Below are 20696 nucleotides of genomic sequence, written 5' to 3' on the forward strand. Positions count from 1 at the left end.
CAGCAGTAGCAACGGCAGCAACGGCATCCGCAGCAGCCCCCGGCCCAGGCTCGAGGAATCTAGATTCTAGTTCAGTCCTGTCCAGCCCCGCCGCTCCTCCTAGTCCGGGTTCACCTTAGCCCGGGTGAGTATTTCCCACACACACCTCCGCAGGGCCGGGCGGGACTCCCTCCCAGCCTTCCTCCCCCGCCAGTTCGCAGCTCCGAGCCGGTGCCCCGCGGCGCCACCTGACGCTCCGGGTCTGCACCCAGCCCAGCCTAGGGTAGGAGATGGGGGGTGGGGGAATAGTGCCGCCCCCGCCTCCCCCGCCCCGCCGCGCGTGCCGAAGCCGCAGCTCACCGTGAAAGGGACATCCCCAACGCTGCCCACGGAATAGCAGTTGTCCCCAGGATTGACAGCCCCGGTGAGGACCTGGTGCAGATGCATCTCCGGAGCTGGAATCCGAGCCCGGGGGCTGGGAAGAGGGCAGAGCAAAGCACCGAGTGCCACCGCTGCCGGCGTCTGGGGAAAGGGACAGCCACCCCCCTCCAGGGGCTGGCTCCTCCTTAATGCCTCGCCCCCCTCTTCGCCTCGGCCATGGGGGAGCTCCGCCGCCGACGCTGATGCGCGCCTCCCGGGACTACCGCTTTGCTACGGAAATGCCCGGATGCTCCCAAAGCCTGCTGCACCGGCGCACAAAAACTGGACCCGAGAGCGAGGCGGGGGCGGAGCGGGGGCGGGGAGAGGGCAGCCCAGGCGCGTGAGGAGACAGTGCGCTAGTCCAGCGCGTGCGGCTAGAGAGAGAAGAGGCGGAGAAAAGGAAGACTCCAAGAGCGCGCACACCCCCACTCTACCACCACCACCTCCGCCCAGACGCCGGGGAGCGCCGGGCAAATCCCCCACCCCCTTCCCGTCCTTCCCCTCCCCTTTTCTCGCGGGCACGCGCTCTTGAGTACGCGCTTCGGTGACCCACTAGTCCGCCTTCCCTGTGTCCGGCGATTGCGCGCGCATACATGCGGGAGTTCCCTGTGATCTGCGGACTGGGGCGTGGGTGGGGCGACACCTACGTCATTGCCACTTTACTGTCCCCGGGCAGAGCCTATTTTGTCTTTAATCCATTCCGACAGCCCGGTGGGGGCGGTGCGTGTGTGACCTTAAGAAAAGTATCACGACATTTTCTGCAATTTCCCTCTGAAGAGTGAAATCGTGAACAAAATTGATTTCAAATAATATTACATGAAGTTTATAGCTCTAGATACTCAAATACATATAAATATATATTACAGAAACCGAACGGGAAGGGCATGGGAGGTCATGAAGTACTGACCGAATCAAAGATTCTTTCGGGACCACCGAATTCATTGGGCTTGCATCCAAAGAAGCAGTTGTGCGGTTCTTCCTGCAGGAGCTTAGACGTGGGGTCATGGTCACAGAATCACAAATTTAGGATTGCAAGAGCTAAATCCAAAAAGGTCTTACCTATGATCACACCAGAATTTAAATTTGAACTCAGGGCTCCAGGTTCAAGGTAGAGCTAGTTCTTATGCGGTCACTATCGGACTTTTAAAAAAAAAAAAAAAAAAAAACAGAAAGAAAGAAACCCTTTGTAAATTAATGGTTCACAATTTCCTGCATTTGAAAGAAACCCCATGATGTTACAGACTTCGTGGGTGAAACTGAATGACTGGCAACCCGAGACAGCGGTCATAATTACAAAATCCATTAATCATACTTCCTTTCTCTCCTCTAGACCTTTTTTCTGAACTAAATAACCCATTCCCCAGATTAATTGAACATTAGAGTAAAAGTTGGGAAACTTGATTCTGTTTTGTGACCTTACAAAGACACAACTTTTCTAAATTCTAGTCTGCTTTTGAAAAGAAATAATGAAAATTACTCTATGAGCCTAAAATGGTATTTTCAATACAATTCTTTAATCGTTAAGCATTTACTATGTGTAACATACATAGTTGACAGAGACAGACTGAAAAAGCTGACATTCACTTTATTATAAAAATAACTAGTCTTTTGCAAGTATGTGAAACCTTGTTATATGAACAATTGCTTTCTAAATGCTAAGTAAAAATTTTAAAACAAAAAATGCTTTGTAAAAAATGTGCTATGCGACAGCACAGACATGAAAACAGGAAGTCCTGAATTCAAGTGTGATCTCACTCATTTACTAGCTATGTGACCATGGGCAAATCACAGTTATTCAGTTATAAAATAAAATTCATTGTAGTACCTGCTTCACAGTGTTGTAGTAATCAAATGAGGTAATATTGTAAAGCACTTAACAGAATGCCCGCCATTTTAAAATGCTTTAAAAAAAAAAAAAAAAACTTTTAAAATGCTTATGAACAACAACAAAATTAAAGACAATTGCTTAGTGGCTTTATATATATTTGTATATATAATTGTATAGTGGCTAAATAGTTGGTTACATTTTTTATCTTTGGCATGAGCAGTATTAAGGTTGACTAGATGGTTTTAACACCAAAAAAAGTGAGCCTAAAATAAAAATAAATTGATTACCAAGTTGGGCAGAGTAGTGAACTTTAAAAAAGAAAACACAACCATTTCTACTGTCTTGAAGAGACAAATAAATCTAGTCCCAAATTTAGCAAGCAAAATGAACTCTGATCCTGCTGAGCTCCACACTTTATCACTGAAGACATCAAATAAGCATTCTATTAGTCAAAAGAATGAGTAGTAAACTGATCAAATTAGTGTTCTCTTCCAAGGAAGATAGTGCAAATTTATTAGAAAAATGAGCCCTGCACTTCAATCTCTTAGGACATTTAATAGCAACCTGAAGTAGTGCCCCACCAAGATGAAAGAATGATTACCCTGAGGATAGGAACAGCCAGGTGGCTCCTTGTCATTCCTCATATCACATTCCACTTTCCAACTCTGTCTTTTTCCAAATGCCTAAAATGTTTTCCTGTCTCACCTTCACTTTCCTAGAACCTCTGTATTCCTCCAAAACTCATCTCAAGAACCCTGTTTTTCTAGAGGCCTTGGCTCACCTCCACAAGTTGCTATGTATTTATTTTATGTGTATTCTGCACTTACTTATCTGTGAATATTTTTTATCCCCCTAATGTAATGTAAACTTTGAAAGCAGAACCTCACTTTTTCTCTTGGATCACCACTGAGTGATCACACTATAGGTATTTAATAAAAGTTGATTAATGATTAATTGATCAGAATAGTTCCCTCAGGAAAAATCTACAGCAGCCCAGCAACCATAGATTGTCAATGGATAGAATAAGAATAACACTTCTGGTCACCTTACTGGTGTTTCTAAGGCCTAGTGTTATGCCACAGTTCTCTTTAACTGTCCTGACTCAGTTTCCCTGTCTCAGTTACCTTAACTGTTCTGTCTCTGACCCAGTAAAACTAAGGATTGTTCGTTCTTGGGTTATGAATTAGCAAGATAAAAGAGTAGCTCTCCTGACTCTTTTATGGATTTACAATATTCCTTTAGAATATTCCAAGACCAACCCATGATATCTTTACTTCTTTGTCTCTGGAATTTTTAGGTTTTATGGCTTCCCCTCCCTGATAAAAAAACTTTCCCTCCCTTTCTTCTTTGTCTCCAAAAAGGTATTTAAGAAGTTGGGGTTCCTTCATTCATTGCTGGAGAATGGCATCTGGCAGCTGTATGCTGGACGCTGGATTCTTTGGGTCCTCCAGCCCTGGGACCAATATGGATTCCTTGGTCCCAGTATACTTATCTCTGTCTGACTGGATAATCTGAGACATGAGTCCTGTCCAGTCAATCTTACTCTCCCATTAATAAAATATTAAAAACTCTCTAATCTCTCTCCTGCCTCAGTTTCTCCGGCATTACACTAGCTCTAGTCTTGATAACACAGAACACCAAGAGAAAGCACAGCCCTTCAATGTCATTATTTTTATGAGAGGCAGTACTTCAAAAAAGCTTTTAGATGAAGTAATATCATGTATTACAGATTCTTAATGGATTATTAGGGAAATATAATTGGTATGTTCTTCTAAACTTTGAAATTGAACACCTCAACAAGATCAGCCATGTCCTTTCACAAAATATCCCTTGGTAAAACTGTCAGAGATGCAATGCTAAATGGATAATAATAAGACATTTAACATATTTGTATGAATCAGCCAGTTAACTAGTATTTACTAAGTACCTACTCTGTGCCTGGCACTTATTAAGCACTGAGAATACAAAGAAAAGTTAAAAAAAAACAACACTCAAACTCCCAGTCAAATCAGGAAGATAACCTGCAAATAACTGTATATAAAGAAAAGATATACAGGAGGGGTGATTCAAAGATCTAGACAGACTGGGAAAGGCTTCTTGCAGAAGATAGGATTTAAAATAAACCTGAAGGAAACCAAGAGGTGAAGATGAGGGAGGATGGAGTTCCAGCTCAGCAAGCAGCCAATGTAAAAGATAGGAAAGGATTTTGAAAGTTAAACAAGATTTTTATATTTGATCCTGGAGGTAAAGGGGTTACTGGAGTTTATTGAGTAGTTGTTTATTGAGTTGTTATTATCCATCCTTTATTCTCAAAGAGCATCAGTGACTTCACAGGGTGATATCTTGACTTGGCATGTGAACAGGATTTATGTGAGACAGAATTACACAAAGTCATTAGCTTCATCTCTCTTCCAGAGTTACCTAAATTGTGGCAAAAATCAGGATGACTAGCAATGGCCTAGGATACAGTATATGACTTTGGCTTCTTCAATGTCTGACCAAACTTTTAAGTGTTTGATAATCCTTTCTTCAGCTGCCTTCGTTGCCATTGAAACAAATAGTTCCTATTAGTAGGAGGATAATATTTGATTGGACTTGCATTTTAGGAAGATCATTGGCAGAAAAGTGGAAAATAGACTAGAGCTTTTTCTAGTTCTTTTTCTACTAGCAATCCCTTTTCAGCTGAGAAAATTTTACATGACCCCAGGTATGTAATTACAAATTTATGTTTGTAAACATTAGTAAATGTTTTTATCTTTAGTAAGTACATTAAACAAGTAAATGTTTAATTTGTATACTTATGTAATTATACACATAATTACATAAGTATACAAATTAAACATTTACTGATAATAAATCATAATTTCACGACCCCCACATTCAGTTATGCAAATTCATATGAGGTCAAGACCCATTATTTAAGCATCTTTAGACTAAACAGAGAGACAAGTCAGGAAGACCACAAGCAGGTTATTGCAATCAATTGTCCAGGCCTAAGGTGATGAGCCTGGAATTTAGGGTGACAACAATGCCAAAGGAAATAAGGGGATTAGGGATAAAGCAGTCAAAATAATCCACATCTATTAAATATCTTTCTTGGAATCCATTGCAAAGTTGCCATAACAAAAAGAAAAAATGAAAGAAGCACAATTACAAAGTTAAGGTTTCAAATTTCAACTATTCAGTAATTTTATCCCCATGGAGGGAGAGACTAATACAGAAGCAAATAAGAGACTAAAAAAGTAAACATCTTTCATCTGCCTGTTCTGTCCATGAGCTACACTTCATTTTTGGAGACACAGAAGGTTTCCATGGAATTTAATGAAATGACTTCTGTTGGTTTGCATATCTACACCACCACCACACCATTTAGACTATCCCATTCTTTTAGCAAGAGCATTAGAATAGGAGTCAAGAGATTTGACTCAACTCAGTCACTTTTTTTTTTTTTTTTTTTTGCTGAGGCAATTGGGGTTAAGTGACTTGCCCAGGGTCACACAGCCAAGTGAGGGTCTAAGTTCAAATTTGAACTCAGGGCCCGCTGACCTCCTTTTGGTCCTCTATCCACTGTGCCACCTAGTGGCTCTCAATTACTTCTTGTGTAAATGGGTTGAGTTGATTCTTGATCTTTTTGTGCCTTGGTTTTTGACCAAATGGAATAATATTTATAAAAGCATTTTCAATTCAATTTAACAATTTTTTTTTAAGTACCAGTAACATACTAGGCAAAAAAGAGTCAGTGTGCTATAGTAGTTAGAAAGTTTACTTATGAAGCCAAAAAAATCTGAGTTCAACATCTCACATTTGACATTTATTCATGATATAACCTTGTACAAATCATTTAATATTTCCATACCCTGGGCAGCCATCTCAGATTGTATAAATTGCAGAGATGATTTGCATTGCTTGAGAAAGTTCCCTCACCTAGAAGTTCCTTATGCAAATGAAATTAAAGGTTAAGTTCCTATTCCTATTCATGTGCTTGGCACTATACTAGACTCTGTCTTTATCTCTCTCTTTGTCTTTCTCTGTCTCTGTCTGTCTGTTTGCCTCTTCTCTCTCTTTCTTTCTCTCTGTTTCTTTTTCTCTCTTTTTCTCTCTTTCTCTTTCTCTCTGTCTTTCCCTCTCTGTCTGTCTGTCTGTCTCTGTCTCTGTCTCTCTCTTTCTTTTCCCCCACTCTCCTTTCCTTCCTCCTTCCCTCTCCCTCCCTTTTTCTCGCCTCCTCCTTCAATTCCTCCCTCTTTCTCTCCTCTCCCCATTCTCTCTCTCTTTCTCTCTCTCTCTTTCTGTTTCTCTCTCTCTCTCCCTATTTGTATGTGTGTGTGATTTACATGGTACTTACTATATATACTATTATATATAAATAATTATGTTTATATATTTATGTATAAGTGTACATTTATAAACATTTCTATATTTGATATTCATATATACTACATATATATAGTATTTACTTATCTATGTGCATGTTTTTGCATGTTATGTATATGTATACATATATATATTTGAATAGAAAATGTCATGGATGGGATGGGGGAAGAAGCACTAATTGTTTCAAAAAGTAGAATTCAACCTACAATAAAATCTCATACCATTGTGGATTTAGAGTCAGAAGATCTGAGTTGTGTCCAGGATCTGCCCATTATGAATTATGTGACCATGGGCAAACTATTTAATATCTCTGGGCCCAATATTCCTCATCTGTAAAATTACAAAATAGGATTCAACAATCTTCTGATCTTCATGTTCTTTTGTGCTTTTTTTGCACCATCTTGTGGTCAACCGCTATAAACTGCACTTTGCTTAGTACATGTATTCCTGTGAGTCTCAGAAGTAGGAGTGTTCCTAATTCTTCCCACCCCTTCCCAGTTTTCCAGAGCCTCCTATGTTATGATCAGCTATGAAAGACTTAGATATTCAAATTAATACAATGATCCAAAATAATTCCAAATTCTTATGATGAAAAATGCTATCTACCTCCATAGAGAAGACTGAGTAAATGAATGCAGATCAAAGTCAACTATTTTTCACTTTATTTTTACTTCCAAATTTTAAAAATTATTCATTATGTCGGTATCAGATACTTCCTCTTCCCCCAAATTGAGGGAATTCTTGCTGCTACTACACCTAGTGAATATTTCTGTAGATCTTGCCCTGTAATCCTTACCCTGCCTCAGTACAGTCCTCAAAGAATATATTATCAACTAATATAAGATAGGTTCAGCCACCTTGGACTTTCCTGTCTTAGAAATCCTCATATGTTCCCAAATTTACAAGAGTCTTGAGCCCCTGGAAGCCACAGGCCTAATTCCCTAGAAAATGATGCCTTTTAAGAACCATTTTTCCACCCACCCTACCAAAAGAGTTTTTAATAGTCCTACTGGGAAGATGGATAGCTATGAGTGTGCAACGTTGTATATACTGTACATATAAACTTAATATGTTGTTAATTTGCTAACTACTTTTTTTGCTTTTTTTGTTACAAGATATGATTCATTGGGGAGGTAGGAAGCAAAGGATACATTTTAAAATGAAGGTTTAAAAAATTCCAAAGATGTAAATAAAAACTATATTTTTAAATAGTGCTAATGGGAACTAGTAGTCTGTTTGTGGCACTTACTCCCCCATAAGAAAGAGTAAGAAGAATCATTATTGCCTTTCGGGGGAAGGGAAGAGTCTCACATCTTGAAGCTATTAAAGATCTAAGGATGTGTTCCTGATGCCCCAGGTATAATTAAGAAAATATCTTCTCACAGAAATAATATTACATTTGGTGGTAGAACCTAGGGTAATAGCAATATTACACTTTACTTGCCTCAAAACTTCAAAGGTTTGAGGTTTTCCTGCTATCTCTCCTTCCAATTTACATAGATGACAATTCCTCTACTCCTTTAGCAGATGATCTTTATGAATTATTATTGCATGTAAGACACTATGATACTTTCAACATTCCCACATTACTCCCTGAAACAAAAACTTACTTTTTTATACTAGTATTTTCTAGTGATAATAGATGACTGCAAATCATAGTATATTATAGTGTCTGAAAAAGCAAAATTGTGAGTTATCTGAAGAATAATAAGTGTAAATAGTACATAGTATTGTTAAGGACCATGCCTGGGTGAAAGGGCAGGTCAATTGTCCAAGAGCCTTTGCAGCTGTGGATTGTGACACTTGAGGGAGTTGTGGAGCAGCCTTTACTGACACAATAGTTGCTTATGGACTGGGAATGAGATAAATTAGAGGCAGAAGGAAGAAGAGAGAGATCAGATCACGCAACAGCCTCTCAGTGGGGAGATCAGAGAACAACAACTGCCCCTCAGTCTCCTTGTATCATCATCATCTGCTCACAAGAAGAGATAACAATTCCAGGTACTGGTGTCTGGATTCTGGAAACCACAAAAGCAGCAGATAACATAGTATGATGATCTATGTATAAAATGTGGCAGAAAAATCATGCTGAAAGTATATGATTGAAAAGAAAGTCAGGTGTTTAGGCAAAGTAAAGGAAGACAGAAGGAATGATATCCATGGTTTGTTAAAAACAAATTTACCCCCCCCCCAAAAAAAAATAACTTACTTTAGAGGAACGCATCGGCAAGTTTACTGGACCTCCAATAAAGGCTATTTTTCAAAAAATTTCCTCTTATACTTTCCTTCTCACCTCATATCACTCAGAAATTCTCCTCTACTATCTTCTGTATATCTATATGACATACTATTTATATATAGTTATATTTATATATTTATGTAAAAATGTATTTTTTAAATAATTTTTCTACATGTACTATTGATTCCCTCTTGTCCCATTTTCTCCAGCAGATTGCCATCCCTATCATCTTCTAATTTTCAATCTAAACCTATAGGGTTACTGGCTTCTTCCATGCTATCTACAAACATGTCCATGTTTCCCTAGTTTCTAAAAACCCTTCTTCACCTGATCCAGTCATCCCTCATGCTATGATGCTATGTCTTCCCTCCCCTGCCTTCCTTATTTAATCCCCTTAAGAAAATCATCTAAGCTACTTACTTTTACTTTCTCTTTACTCCTAAATTTTCTATAATCTGGCTTCCAACTTCATTATACAATTGAAATTCCTCCCAAAATTACCAATGATCTCTTCATCTCCAACTCAAATGTTCTTTTTTCATTCTTCATCCTTCCTGACACTGTCAATTACTCTTTTCTACTTGATAATTTCAACAATTTGCCTTCTGTCCACCTCACCCCTTTCCTCTACCCCAGCTGAGGAAAAACAAAATTCCTGTTACAAATACATATAGTCAAAAACAACAAAATACATTGGAGACATATATATGGGTGTATATTTTATGCATATATACATGTATATATGTATATGTATGTGTATGTGTATATGTATAGATAATTTATATGTATTTGCATTTTGAGTCATTTCTCTCAGGAAGTAGCATGTTTTATCATTAGTCTCATAGAATCATGGTTGCTTATTACACTGATCAGAGTTTTTAATTCTTTTAAAGTCATTTGACTATATTGTTGTTTTTATATAGATTGTTCTCTTGGTTCTACTTACTTCACTCTGGATCAATTCATACAAATCTTTCAAGTTTCTCTGAAACCATTTCCTTCATCATTTCTGACAGCACTGTAGTATTCTATCACACTTATAATACTTTAATTTGTTTGATCATTCCCCAAATGATGGAATTGCATTCAGTTTCTAATTATTTGCCACTACAAAAAAAGTACTATAAAATTTTTGTATATTGGAATACTAATTACTGTGCTATCAGAAATGATGAGCAGCTTTTTGTGGTGGCAAAGAATTGGAAAATGAGGTGGTGCCCATCAACTGGGGAATGACTGAATAAATTATGATTTATAAAAGTAATGGAATATTATTATTCTATAATGATGAACAGTCTGATTTTTAAAAAGCCTAGAAAGATTTACATTAACTGATGCTGAGTGAAGCAAGCAGAATCAGGAAAACATTGTACACAGCAACAAAAAGATTGTGGGATAGTCAACAGTAGGATTGACTCTTCTCTGCAATTCAGTGATCCAATGCAATTCCAATTGACTTTGGATGGAAGATGTCATCTATATCCAGAGAGAGAGAGCTATTGAAACTGAATGCAATTGAATCATACTTATTTTCACCTTTTTTTCCCCTCTTATGATTTTTCTCTTTTGTTCTGATTTTTCTCTCCCAACATTACTCATATGGAAATATGTTTTTAAAAAAAGAATGTACATGGGTAACCTAAAAAAAGAAAAATTAATAAAATTAGATTTAATTTTTAAAAAGAAATGATGAGCAGGTTAATTTTAGAAAAGCATAGAAAGACTTCCGTGAAATAAGAAAAAGTGAAATAAGTAGAACCAAAGTAGTGTTGTATACAACAATAGCAATATTGTTCAAAGAAAAATTGTGAACACATAAACTATTCTGAGTATTATAAATATCCAAATCAACTAGAAAGGGTAAATGAAGAAAGATACTATCCAGGCCCACAGAAATAACTGATAAAAGGATGCAAAGTTATAAAGATAAATAGAAGTATGGATGTATACACACATGTGTGTGTGTCTATATGTATCTGTCTGAAATGGCCTTTTCTAGTATGGAGGGGGGAAGGAAGGAAGACAGTTCAGAACTTTCAATGTAACAAAAAATAAATTAAAATTTAAAAATATTTTTGCACATCTTTAGAGTTTGTTTTGTTTAGTACTAATCCCTCTTAATTTATCCTCCCTCCATTTCCTTCTTTCTCCCCTTTCTCTCCTACTTTCCTGTTGTATGAAATGTATTTCTGTAGTCAGTTCATGTGTGTGTGTGTGTGTGTGTGTGTGTGTGTGCGTGCTCCTTTTTGACTAGTTTAAGTGAATGTGAAATTTGGGTGTCAGCTAAATCCCCTAACATATCCTTCTTTTCTATTTAATTTTGTTTATGTATTCAGATCATATGAGACAATTTCCCTAACCCTCCTCTCCGTTTTTCCCTCCCTATTCTATTTCTCTTCTTCCTTTCCCTTTTCATTTGCTCTTAAAATCAAGAATGGGGCAGGTTGAAAGGGAGAATGAAAGAAGAAATGTTTATTAAGTATCTACTATGTGTCAGTCAGTGTGCTAAGCATTTTACAAATATGATCTCATTCAATACTCACAACAATCCTGTGAGATAGGTGTTATTATCCCCATTTTATAGTTGAGGCAGATGAGGTTAAGTAATCACCCAAGGTCACACAGCTAGTGTCCAAAGCCAGATTGCTGCACCTGATTGCCCCATTCCCAGGTCTTCTATCTAATTAGACTACCTCTATAAGTCTTGATGATAGTAGGGTTCAGGTATAGCATCTCCCCATATTATTATGTTTACCATTTTATGTTTTCCTTGATTCTGTTTGTACTTCAGAGTTTCTATGTTGCTCTGATCTTTTCATCAGGAATGCTTGGAAATCCTCTATTTAACTAAAGTTCTCTATATATACTTATTTCTGCTAAATGGTTATTTTTGATTATAGTCCTATATCCTTTGCTTTAAAAAAATATTTTATTCTAATTTCTCCATTCTTTTATAATGGTGGCTGGTAAATCATATGTGATTTTTAGTGTAGTTTCTCTGTATTTTAATTCTTTCTTACTGGTTTCTTGTTATATTTTAGTTTGATCTGAAAATTCTCGTTTTTTAGTATAACATTCCTTGGAATTTTTATTTGGGTGTTCTTTGAAGAAGTAACTGATAGATTCTTTATATTTCTACTTCACACTCTGGTTTTAAGACATATGAAAAGTTTTAATTTGTATCCAAAAATATGATCTCTAGAGTCTTTTTCAATTTTTTGGTCATTCAATTCATATAATGCAATGATTCTTTTTTTAATAATAGCTTCTTATTTTCAAAATATATGAAAAGATAGTTTTCAACATTCATCTTTGTAAAACCTTGTGTTCTAAATTTTTCTCTCTCTCTTCCCCTCACTCCTTCCCCTAGACAGGAAGTAATCCAATGTATGTTAAACATGTGCATTTCTTCTATACATATTTCCACATTTATCATGCTGCACAAGAAAAATCAGATAAAAAAAAGGAAAAAAATAAGAAAGAAAAAAAAAAAAGCAAGCAACCTTTAAAAAGGTGAAAATACCATGTTGTTATTCACATTCAGTCCCCACAGTCCTCTTTCTGGGTGCAGGGAATTTTCCCAAGTATTAGCTTGTACTTGATTCATTCTCATTTTCAGGGAATTTGATGTTTAGGCACAATTTTTATACTTTTTATAGCAACCTATTCTCTTCTGATTCTTCTATACTTCTCATTTCTTTTCCATTTCCCCCCCTAATGTTTTAATTTCCTTTATAAAATACATTTTAATTCTTTTTTAAACTCTTGCTTCATCTCTTCCAGGAATTCTAGTTGAATTTGTGCCCAAACTGTGTTTTTCTCTAAGGTTCTGCTTTGGAGTTATTCTCTTCTGTGCCTTAAACGTTTTTGTCATCATAATCATATTATATGGTCGGATTCTTTTTCATTGTTTCTTTGCTCATTCTTCCAGCCTACTTTCTGACTTTGAATTTGATATTAGTAGAATTACTTCCCCATTTCTGGTGGGACTATCTGAGATGGTCCTATTATTGCTTTCTTAGAATGTTGAATGCTATTTTATTTCAGGATCTCAGAGAGAGTTCAGTCTGGGAATCTGCAATCTTTCAGTTCTCTCAAAGTGGTCTGATCCAGGGCAAAGTCTGATCAGTGCCTCTCTTATCTGGGTCCCACAAGTTGCTGAGTCTGAACAACAGGCCTGTGCTTGTCTCCTTTGGAAGTTTAGTATTCTGCTGTTAAATTTGATTTCTCTAAGATATCTGGAAAACTCTGCTTTCAGAATGATGGGACTCTAAACTTCCCTTTGATATGGGATTCCTGCAGAAGTTATTCCTCTGAAGTTTTCATTCTAAACTAAAAGACAGAATGGAGACCATGTTTCATTAGGGACAATGGTATAGCTACTGTTTGCTTCTGAACTTGTTTCTTTCAGTATACATCCCATAGTCTGCAAATGCTTTGTACCCCAGAATGATTGCAGGTCCCCTCCTCAGTCTGTGCCCCCAAATTGGATAATTAGTAACAAAGCTGCCAGTTGGCATCTCTTCCTACATCTAGCATGGGTCTGGGATTTTGTTTTTCCCAAGTATATAGCTTTCTATCTTTTTCATTCCCTGGGTGCTAGAATGCACCCCAGGACAAATCCCACTGCCAATGTTCATAAGACCTCTCTGACTTCCTATGCAAATCTGACCTGGAAAAGTGATTCGCCTTGACTTTTTCTTGGATTCAATCCTATAAGGATTTAGAATGTCACATTTCCTACATGTGTTTGGAGGAGTTTGGGAAAGGGGGACAGTGTTGTACTTCTTTCTTTTAATCTACCATCTTGACTCCATCTAAAATTTCCTATTATTGCTGAAACTGCCACTATCTTCCTCCGCAAACAGCCTAGGAGTTATCTTGTGCTTCTCAAACCCACATCTCCAGTTCACTACTAATTCTTGTTATTGGTGTCTCACTGCCTCTCTCATTTATGTTCTCCTCTCTACACTCACAAAGCTACAGCCCTAATAAAGGGCCTCAAAACTTCATGTCTATACTACATTACAATAGCGACTAGTCTCCTGACTCAAGTTTCCTTTCACTACAACCCACCTTCCAATTAGCTACTGTTGGAATCCTTACTAACTGCTAACTAATTAGAGTTGATCTAATCTTACAAGAAGATGTTTTGGGCAGAACCTGAAACAAGATACTAAGTAGAACTAATTAATACAAGGCTTGTGTTCACACCTTTACTCATTGGAGTTCAATGAGTTCACACCTCCCTTGAAGCTTTTTGGTCCAGAGAGCACTATGGGAGAAAACCCACAATCCCTCTCTTGAGCATAAATAGAGCTTCAATGGGCCAGTCAAGGAAGTTCTTCAGAGGGAAGAAGCTACAAGTCGAGATTTCACCGGAATGACATGAAGAGTTGGAGCTGGCTGGAGGCTGAAGAAAGCAGAGGCAGAGGCTGAAGGACCAGACCTTTGGATTTGGCAACATTCGGAGAGAGCTCTTGGAACCAAGCAGAGAGATAGGCCTCTAAGCTAACCGGGCTATATTGGAGATAATAAAAAGATCTGAACTTTTATTACCTGGCCGAATTTTGAGAAGAAAAAGCTCACCACAAGCTACCAAAGTAATTTCCCTAAAGTGTCATCTGAACATACGACACACTTACAATTCTTCTCAAGGAACTCTAATGGTGTGCTATTGTCTTCATCATTAAATATAATAATATCCTTTGTCTTTTATTTAAATGTCTTCACATTTTGGGCCCTTCCTACTTTTCCAGCCTTCTTACATTTTACTTAAACTTAAATTAAAATGTAAGTTTGAGTTTAGCACATGGCCTATAACATGGTAAGCACTTAATAAACATAATGTTTTTCTGTCTATCTGTCTATCTATCTCTATGCACTCTCCAATGCATCAACACTGGCCTACTTACTATGCAATACTCTTTATCTCCCAAATCTGCATACCTATAATATAATATAATATAATAATAATGGTACCTTCCTCCATACCTATAATATTCTCTCTCCCTCTGCCTCCTAGCTTCCTTGATTTCCTTTAAGACTTAATTCAAATAATGATGAATATTGGAGGGGATGTGGGAAAACTGGGGCACTGATACATTGTGGGTGGAATTGTGAATGCATCCAACCATTCTGGAGAGCAATTTGGAACTATACTCAAATAGTTATCAAACTATGCAAAACTTTTGATCCAGCAGTGTTACTTCTGGGCTTATATCCCAAAGAGATCTTAAAGAAGGGAAATGGATCTGTATGTACAAAAATGTTTGTGGCAACCCTTTTTGCAGTGGATAGAAACTGGAAATTGAATGGATACCCATCAATTGGAGAATGGCTGAATAAATTGTGGTATATGAATATTGTGGAATATTATTATTCTGTAAGAAATGACCAACAGGATGATTTCAGAGAGGCTTAGAGAGACTTACATGAGCTGATGCTGAGTGAGATGAGTAGAACCAGGAGATCATTATACATTTCAACAACAATACCATATGATGATCAATTCTGATGGATGTGGTTCTCTTCAACAATGAGATGAACCAAATCAGTTCCAGTTGTTCAATAATGAAGAGAACCAGCTACATACAGTGAAAAAACTATGGGAAATAAGTGTGAACCACAACATAGCATTTCCACTCCTTCTATTTTTGTTTGCTTGCATTTTTGTTTTCCTTCTCAGATTATTTTTACCTTATTTCTAAATCCAATTTTTCTGGTGCAGCAAGATAACTATATAAATATGTATACACATATTGTATTTAACATATACTTTAGCATATTTAACATGTATTGTTTTACCTGCTATCTAGGGGAGGAGGTGGGGGGAAGGAGGGGAAAAGTTGTAACAGAAGGTTTTGCAAAGGTCAATGCTGAAAAATTACCCATGCATATGTCTTGTAAATAAAAAGCTATAATAATAATAAAAAAAAAGACAACTCAAATTCCACCTTCCTCAGCCCACCCCCTCTTCCAATGCTTTTCCTCTGAGATTGTTTCCATTTTACTATATGTGTCTTTTATATTTAAATATATATATATAGTATATATCACATAGTGTCTATGTATATATTGCACATATACCAAATATAGGGTATGTATATGTATATATTGGATACATACTATATATAAAGAGATACATAAACAATATATATGTGTGTGTATCTCTATATACACACATATATATTGTTTATGTATCTCTATATATCTGTTGTATATGGGTGTGTCTCTTATATGTATATATAGTTCATATTTGTTTTTGGTCTTCCTCATTCAAATAGCAATTACTTTAGGATAGGGACCCTATTTTTACCTTTCTGTGTATCCCCAGTGCTTAGCCCAGTGATTGACACATAGTAAGGGCTTAGTAAGTGATTATTGACTAATTCTTGGGACATTTACTAGGGGATGAGAAGCACACATAAGTAAGAATTGCACAGAATATGCAGGAATTAATGAGTTGAAATCATCTTCTTGAAAGGAATTCCTAATAACAAAGAAAAGACAGATCTGTTGAAATATATTTTCCCCCAAAAAGAAAAAAAAATGTACTAGTAAATGTTTAACACTGTATCAATAAACAATATGTATGCAGGAAATGATTTTAAATCTTATCTGTGCAATTAACATTTTCTCCATTCCTTTTTTTTTTTTTTTTTATCTAAACCATCAACAAGACAATAAACCAAGTCCTGATTTGTAGCACTTGCCAATTTCCAGGGTGTAAATGTTCACGTGAAAATCTAACATTAGGATCTTGGGAGCTATTTCAAATTGGCTCCAGCACATCCCTGAATAGTACATTGGAGAAAACTGTTCTCAAGTAGAAGTTTGAAAAACATTGGATGAAAGCTGGTTAGGGGTATTGGAGACAAAGGAATGAGGCATGAAATTGAGTCTTTCCCTGTCAGTAAGAGCAACAAAAAATAACTAGTAAAAGTGGTAGCAGCTTTAAACCTAAAGGAGGAATCAATGACTAGAGATATGGACATGCTTTTGAGGAAAAAAGCAAGGTACTGATAAGGCATGTAGCTTGAAGTCCCATAACTGGAGAAAGAGATGTTTCCTGTTCTAGATAATTCCTGAGACAAAGCTCTGGCTGCCCCATCTTATTTATTAATATAGATTCAAGTAAGGATAAAGTTTACATCCAGTCTCTGACCCTGACTGGCCACATCTGAGCCTGTTTCCTCACCTATAAAATTACAACAACAACAACCACAAAAACCCAGAAAACAAAACCTGGTGTGCCTCCTTCAGAAGGTTTCACTGAACAGTGAATGAGAAAATTCATAAAAAGTGCTAGATAAATGTCAACTACTCTTCTTTATTAATCAGCCATCACAGCAGTCCCATCATCATATTATTTTAACCATACACTACTGTATTAAAGAGTCATTAGCAAAGGCTTATGTAACCACCAGGTGGCATAGATATATCTCACTGGTGAAACTATCAATCAGGCACTGAGCTAGAGAACCAACTGTCTCATCCCTCTCTCTCCCAATACCATTCAGACCCTCTGTAAGCCCAATATAGGTATCAGGGAAGAAAGGCAAAATAAAGGCTACCTTGCGCTTTATTAACCCTTTTTTCTTCCTGGGCCTACTATTGCTATAATACCAGGTCCCAGGGATTGTTCCCTTTCCCTCAAATAAATGATTCTCTCTTGGTGGTTGGTTTCTTGAATTCCCAGGTAGAAATCTCATTCTATTGATGTTAATTTGGGTTATATAGGATCAAACCCCAGGACTTGAAATCCACTTCCCTAACAGAGTTTTGTCTTTCCTCATTTCCCAGTCTCACTGTTAAAAGCCAAATAAACAGAAGAGGCCCAGATTGAAATGACCAATCAGACATACTGATTACATATCACAGACATATTGAAAAAATATCTAAAACCATGTATTTGGCACAGGGAGGGGAAATGGCACTTTTAAAAGCAGCTGGGGTTTAATGCCCCAAGTGCAAGGCAGTAGGGAGTAAAAAACAATATGACTAGTTTTTGTTCCAGTTTCCCATCCAATTTTCCACAAGAGAATGTATAAGCAAGAGAATAATGAGACCATATCAAGCACTCCTTTAATTCCAGTCGGAGCTTCATTACAAAAATCATCAATCAGTGTTGCGTCATTTATAAATTATCCGAATGTTCAATCATTAGCAAAATGGAGTGTGATAAAGAAACATTAAAGGAAGAATTTTAAAGATAAATGTAGAGTTCTATCCTATAATTTATCTTTATTACAGGATCTTCAAATTCAATTCAATCATTTTAAAGCATCTATTAAGAAAGCAAAGCTATAAAGTCATAAGAAAAATGCTCTAAATCATTATTGATTAGAAAAAATGCAAATTAAAACAACTTTGAAATCTCACACATATCAGATTGGCTAAAATATAGAAGGGGGAAATGACAAATATTAGAGGGGATATGGAAAAACTGGGACATTAATACTCTGTTCAAAGAGTTCTCTTTGTGGTGACAAAGAACTGGAAATTGAGAGGATTCCCATAAATTGGGCAATGGCTAAATAAATTGTAATATATGATTGTGATGGAATATTACTGTACTAAAAGAAATGATAAGCAGGTTGATTTTAACAAAACATGGAAAGAATTAGATGAAAAAATGAAAAGCAAAATGAGTAGGACCAAGAGAATGTTATACATGGTAACAACAATATTGTTCTAAGAATGACTGTGAATGACTAAATTATGTGTTGAGCATTATAAGTACTCAAATCAGTTACAAAGAGCCTCTGAAAGCAGATGCTCTTCACCTCCAAAAAAAGAACTGATAAATAGAAATATGTATAGTATGGTTTCACACTAATTCCTTGAGGAGAGTGGTCTAGTTAAGAATGGTACCTTAAGAATTTTAACCAAAACTTTATTTTAACATATTATGATCATTTCTTTATTCAAGATTCTTATAAATGTTGCTTGAAATCTTCTTGGAGTAGAGTGCTTGGAATGTAGATAATTAACAAATATTATTGACTGACATTGACTGACAGTGAGATATTTTGGAGGGCATGGGTGAACTATAGCAATCTGAACATCTTTTCCTCTAAACAAGAAATTAGTTGGATATTATTATTAAATTACATAGAATTATATTTAAAATGCAAAGTAAAATATTAATATTTTTCTCCTATACTAGTTTGCATCATTGGCTATGGCTGTTATTTATTTGTTTCTATTCCATAGATATGCATTACTGCTGTGATATGAGCATGTAGCTTATCATACATATAAATTAGATAGGTAATCCCAGAAGCGACCTGTGAATTAATACTGTGCACTGTTATATGTATTTCATGCAGTGCTGTAATGTGTTCTGAATACACCAAGCTGATTTACAATTACATATGCTGACTAATGGGTCAAAAACACTAAGTCACACTTTATTGTTGTATCTTGTTACATCTTGTTAATCTAATATGTGCGGTTATCTTTTGATAATGCAGACATCACTGTGAACCAGTCACCAACCCAATGCCTAGAAGTCCTGGCAAGCATATCTCAAATTGGTGTTCTTGTCAAGGTTCTCTCACTGGCCAGTGAGAAGCCATGTGAGAAGCTTCTCTCTGAGATGGATGTCTGGAAAATCTTCATCATTCAGCACTGCTTGAAAGGAACGCAACAGTTTTGAATCTTAAGTTCAGGGAATGCAGGAACCTGTCCTTTCAAGATGGGGCTGATAATTGGGATGTCTTTGAATTATTATCACTGAGATTTCAACTTGGATACTCAAACCTCATAATCACCCTCAGTTGTCTTGTCCCTTTCACTGGAAAGCTGGAAGGTGAAATTAAAAGCTGCTTTCGAAAGAGGAGAGGCTCAGAAGCCCAGCCAGCTAGCTGTCCATTTCCTGCCAGCTTCATTCCATCATCATTATTCTTCTTTCATTTGGGGACCTTCTTCACATAGGAACTACTTACTAAGTGTTTGTTATAATGCATTATATTGTTGTAGATTGAATAATAACTTAATAACAACTAATAATAATAGACTGATAATTATCATTATTATTATTGTCAAATAATAACTATATAAAATTTCTTAATATTAATGCCTTCCAATTTATCCTTATATATCTTATTGTTTGCATTTTGTCTCCTTCATTAGACTATGAGCTCCTTGAGAGCAGAAGCTGTTTTCTGTCTTTCTTTGTATTCCCACTACTTAGTACATTGCCTGAAACATAAGGGACATTTTTTTTGGGGGGGGGCAATCAAAATTAAGTGATTTTGCCCAAGATTACACAGCTAGTAAGTGTGAAGGGTAGAGGCCAGATTTGAAGTCAAGTTCTCCTGACTTTATCCATTACACTATCTAGCTGCCCCTATAATAGGCTCTTAAAAAATTCCAGCTGACTTCAAGGTTTACAAAGCACTTTACATATATTATCTCACTTGAATCTCACAATTCTCTGAAGTATATACTATTATTATCCCCATCTTATAGATGAGGAGATTGAGGCTGAGATAAGTTAAGCTACTTGCGTGAGGTCACACAAATTGTGTCTGAGTCTGAAATCAAATATTGGTCTTTTTGCCTCCAAATTCTTCATTCTGCTGAATTGCCTCTCATAGGGACTTTTTTTTGTTGTTAAGTCATTTTTAGTCATGTGCAACTCTCTGTGATCTCATTTGGAGCATTTTTGGCAAAAATACTAAAATGGTATTTCTCCAGTTCATTTAACAGATGAGGAAACTGAGGCAAATAGGGTTAAGTGACTTGCCTAGGGCCACACAGCTTGTAAGTGTTTGAAGTTGTATTTGAACTGATGAATCTTCCTGACTGTCAATCTATCCACTGAGTGACCTACTTGTCCTTGGAATTCAT

At 36.7% G+C, this 20696-nt stretch overlaps 1 protein-coding gene across 2 annotated transcripts in view; it reads right to left on the minus strand.

Moving 5' to 3' along the window:
• DMXL2 (Dmx like 2) overlaps positions 1-4050 on the minus strand; it is a 154817-nt gene extending 150767 nt beyond the window's left edge. The window contains exon 1 of one of the 2 annotated variants that reach the window (XM_051980656.1): positions 340-4050. In XM_051980656.1, coding sequence (XP_051836616.1) covers positions 340-426 — 87 coding nt within the window. In that variant the 5' untranslated portion in view covers positions 427-4050. The remainder of the gene's footprint in view (positions 1-339) is intronic. The other variant, XM_051980658.1, reaches the window with a different exon arrangement.
• Positions 4051-20696: the final 16646 nt, after the last annotated feature.

This window comes from Antechinus flavipes, chromosome 2 (genome assembly GCF_016432865.1).
Source record: "Antechinus flavipes isolate AdamAnt ecotype Samford, QLD, Australia chromosome 2, AdamAnt_v2, whole genome shotgun sequence".
In the NCBI taxonomy this organism is placed as follows: Eukaryota; Metazoa; Chordata; class Mammalia; order Dasyuromorphia; family Dasyuridae; genus Antechinus; species Antechinus flavipes.